The 2,598-nt window shown below is 36.5% G+C and overlaps 1 protein-coding gene across 1 annotated transcript; it reads right to left on the bottom strand.

The window, feature by feature from the left end:
* Positions 1 to 1,678: 1,678 nt before the first annotated feature.
* Positions 1,679 to 2,302, bottom strand: LOC113381871. Its single transcript, XM_026620530.1, has one exon. The coding sequence runs from the start codon at positions 2,300 to 2,302 to the stop codon at positions 1,679 to 1,681; it is 624 nt and encodes a 207-aa protein (XP_026476315.1).
* Positions 2,303 to 2,598: the final 296 nt, after the last annotated feature.

Raw genomic sequence — 2,598 nt, 5'->3', positions numbered from 1 at the left:
TCAAATAATTTCAGCATATGCTTATTTGATGGAGTATGACGCTGATCTTGTTCTTTTGACAAAGGATAATCAATCATGATTTCTCTTAATGTTAATATGATCAAATATATTGTAGTTATTATATCATAGCAAAAACTCGTCGAAAGATTACCAAAAATATGTGCTGCAGTGATCAAAGCAAAGGGTGGTCATATTCAAGAAAATCGACTGAAGTGACATTTTTACATTTTCATCGCTAATTAGTCTAACATTTCTCACAAATTGGTTACAAATCAGTCACTAAATATTAATACTAAGCAGAATGTACAAAACTAACTTGAATAAAATTATTTTTATATGGAAAATATAGCTAAAAACTCAGAAAATGAGATTTTTTTCGTGTGTCCGGAAACTTTTAGCCTGTACTGTATATATATATATATATATATATATATATATATATATATATATATATATATACAGTATCCTAAAAACTTTACTTTTGGTTGTCCGAAGATACATTTTGCTGGATTGACTACAACACCGAATTCTTGCAACTTCTTGAATACACTATGTAAATGTTGTACATGCTGTTCGTGCGATTCCGATGCAACCAATATATCATCGATGTATGCATAACAGAAGTCCAAACCTCCAAAATTTCATCCATGAACCGCTGAAAAGTTTGCGCTGCATTGCGTGAGCCAAACGTCATAAACGGAAATTCGAATAGCCCGAAAGGCGTAGTGATTGCAGTTTTTGCAATGTCTTCCTGAGCTACAGGTAAGTAGCTTTCACTAAATCAATAGTAGAAAATATCACCTTACCACATAATGTTTGCGCAAAATCATGGATATGGCGAACAGGGTACCTATCCGGTTGAGTCCGCGCATTTAACCTGCGATAGTCTCCACAAGGTCGCCACCCAGATCCTTTTCGTACCATATGTAAAGGCGAAGACCAACAGCTCTTGGACGGTCGTGCTGTCCCTGCTTTAATCATTGCTTCGAACTCATATTTAGCAGCTTTTAACTTATCTGGTGCAAGGCGACGTGGTTTATGTGCTATGGGTGGTCCTGATGTAGTTTCGATATGATGTTGAGTAACAAGTTTGCACATCCCTAATGCAGTTTGCCGTGTTAGGTCTGGATACTCCTCTAAAATTTTATCATGTGAATACAATGTGGCTGTCATCATTTTAATAGAAGGTATAATTCTATTTTTCGATTGAAGTTGTTCCGTTGAATCTGCAGGGGTTTCAACTAATATACGTTTTTTAACATCAATCGCGAGATTGAAATAAGCAAGTAAATCTACACCAATAATAGGACGCGACACCTCTGCTATCACAAAATCTAACTTTGAAGATAACATACCGTATATAGCTATCGGTGTTCGATTTGCTGCTGAAAGCCCAAATGAACATTTCTTACGGAGACATCTCACCAAACTGCGAGGGTACACACATACATCGGATCCAGTGTCTATCAGAAAACTCACATTTGTCTCCTTATCTGTGATAAAAATGCGGCGTGAGTTATTTGGGCATTTGTCACTAGTCGCCATTAGTGAACGCCCATATCGTTTCCCGACTTAAAATTACATGGCGATATACACCTCCTCGCATGACTTCCGTAGCGTCTATGAAACCGACATAAGTTATCTTGTCGTCTTCTAAACGACACTTCCTTCTTATGATTCATTTGAATCTTATCCAAACGCTTTGAAACAGCTTCGATATCTTGACGCATTTGACGCAATCAGCATTCTTTGTTTCAATCTCAGAGGTTTGTGCATCTGTAATCACAGCTACACGTTGCTGTGAATGGTTAATAAATAAGCGGTCAGCTAGTTCACCTACCTCTTGTATTGACTGTGTTCCAGAAGCAACCTCCAAAAATGGTTGAATTTCCATTGGAAGTCTGGATAACCATATTACTTTAACTGCGTTATCGGTCATCGAAGTCCCGACTAAAGTCCTCAAATGACGTAGGTATTGAGAAGGCGTCCTATCACCCAAATCTACATCAGACATTAACAACTGCAACTTTGACTTCTCCGAAGTGCCTAACCTTGAAATTAACGTAGCCTTTAATGTAGAATAAGGCTTCTCTTCAGGCTCATTGATTATTATATCTCGCACTTCGGTTGAATGTCTAATATCTAACCTGGTAACCAATAATTCATATTTCTCCTTCTCATTGTGGATATTGGAAGATGCGAATGCCTTCTCTACCAAAGCAAACCAAAGTTGCAAGTCTTTTGGAATAAATTCAGGAATGTGCAGTTTGTGGCAGCTTAAATGTCCATGTTGGCGCGGCATAATATCAAACGACAGGAGTCACCACTATCGGAAATCAAACAATTAGCCGATTATAAAATATTTATTCTTTTATGCCGTGATAAATTTCGTAAATTTATCTGAACCAAAACTCTACATTGTGTAAAAACAAAAGATCCACAAAACTCAATTATTATATTTCTCTCGCTTACTAAAATCGACGCGACCTGCCAATCTCCCACATATATATATAAATATATATATATATATATATATATATATATATATATATATATATATATATATAAATAATGAGTGCTCTGCCCTAGGGCAGGTCC

This window comes from Ctenocephalides felis, unplaced genomic scaffold (genome assembly GCF_003426905.1).
Source record: "Ctenocephalides felis isolate EL2017-DRISC unplaced genomic scaffold, ASM342690v1 CF-g0.4_SCAFFOLD_03150, whole genome shotgun sequence".
In the NCBI taxonomy this organism is placed as follows: domain Eukaryota; kingdom Metazoa; phylum Arthropoda; class Insecta; order Siphonaptera; family Pulicidae; genus Ctenocephalides; species Ctenocephalides felis.
Note: the sequence above shows the minus strand (reverse complement) of the source record. Positions and strands in the feature narration are given on the sequence as shown.

What these genes read in the sequence shown, in the direction of transcription:
- LOC113381871 (XM_026620530.1), bottom strand. Translation starts at nt 2,302, where the DNA reads ATGCCGCGCCAACATGGACATTTAAGCTGCCACAAACTGCACATTCCT.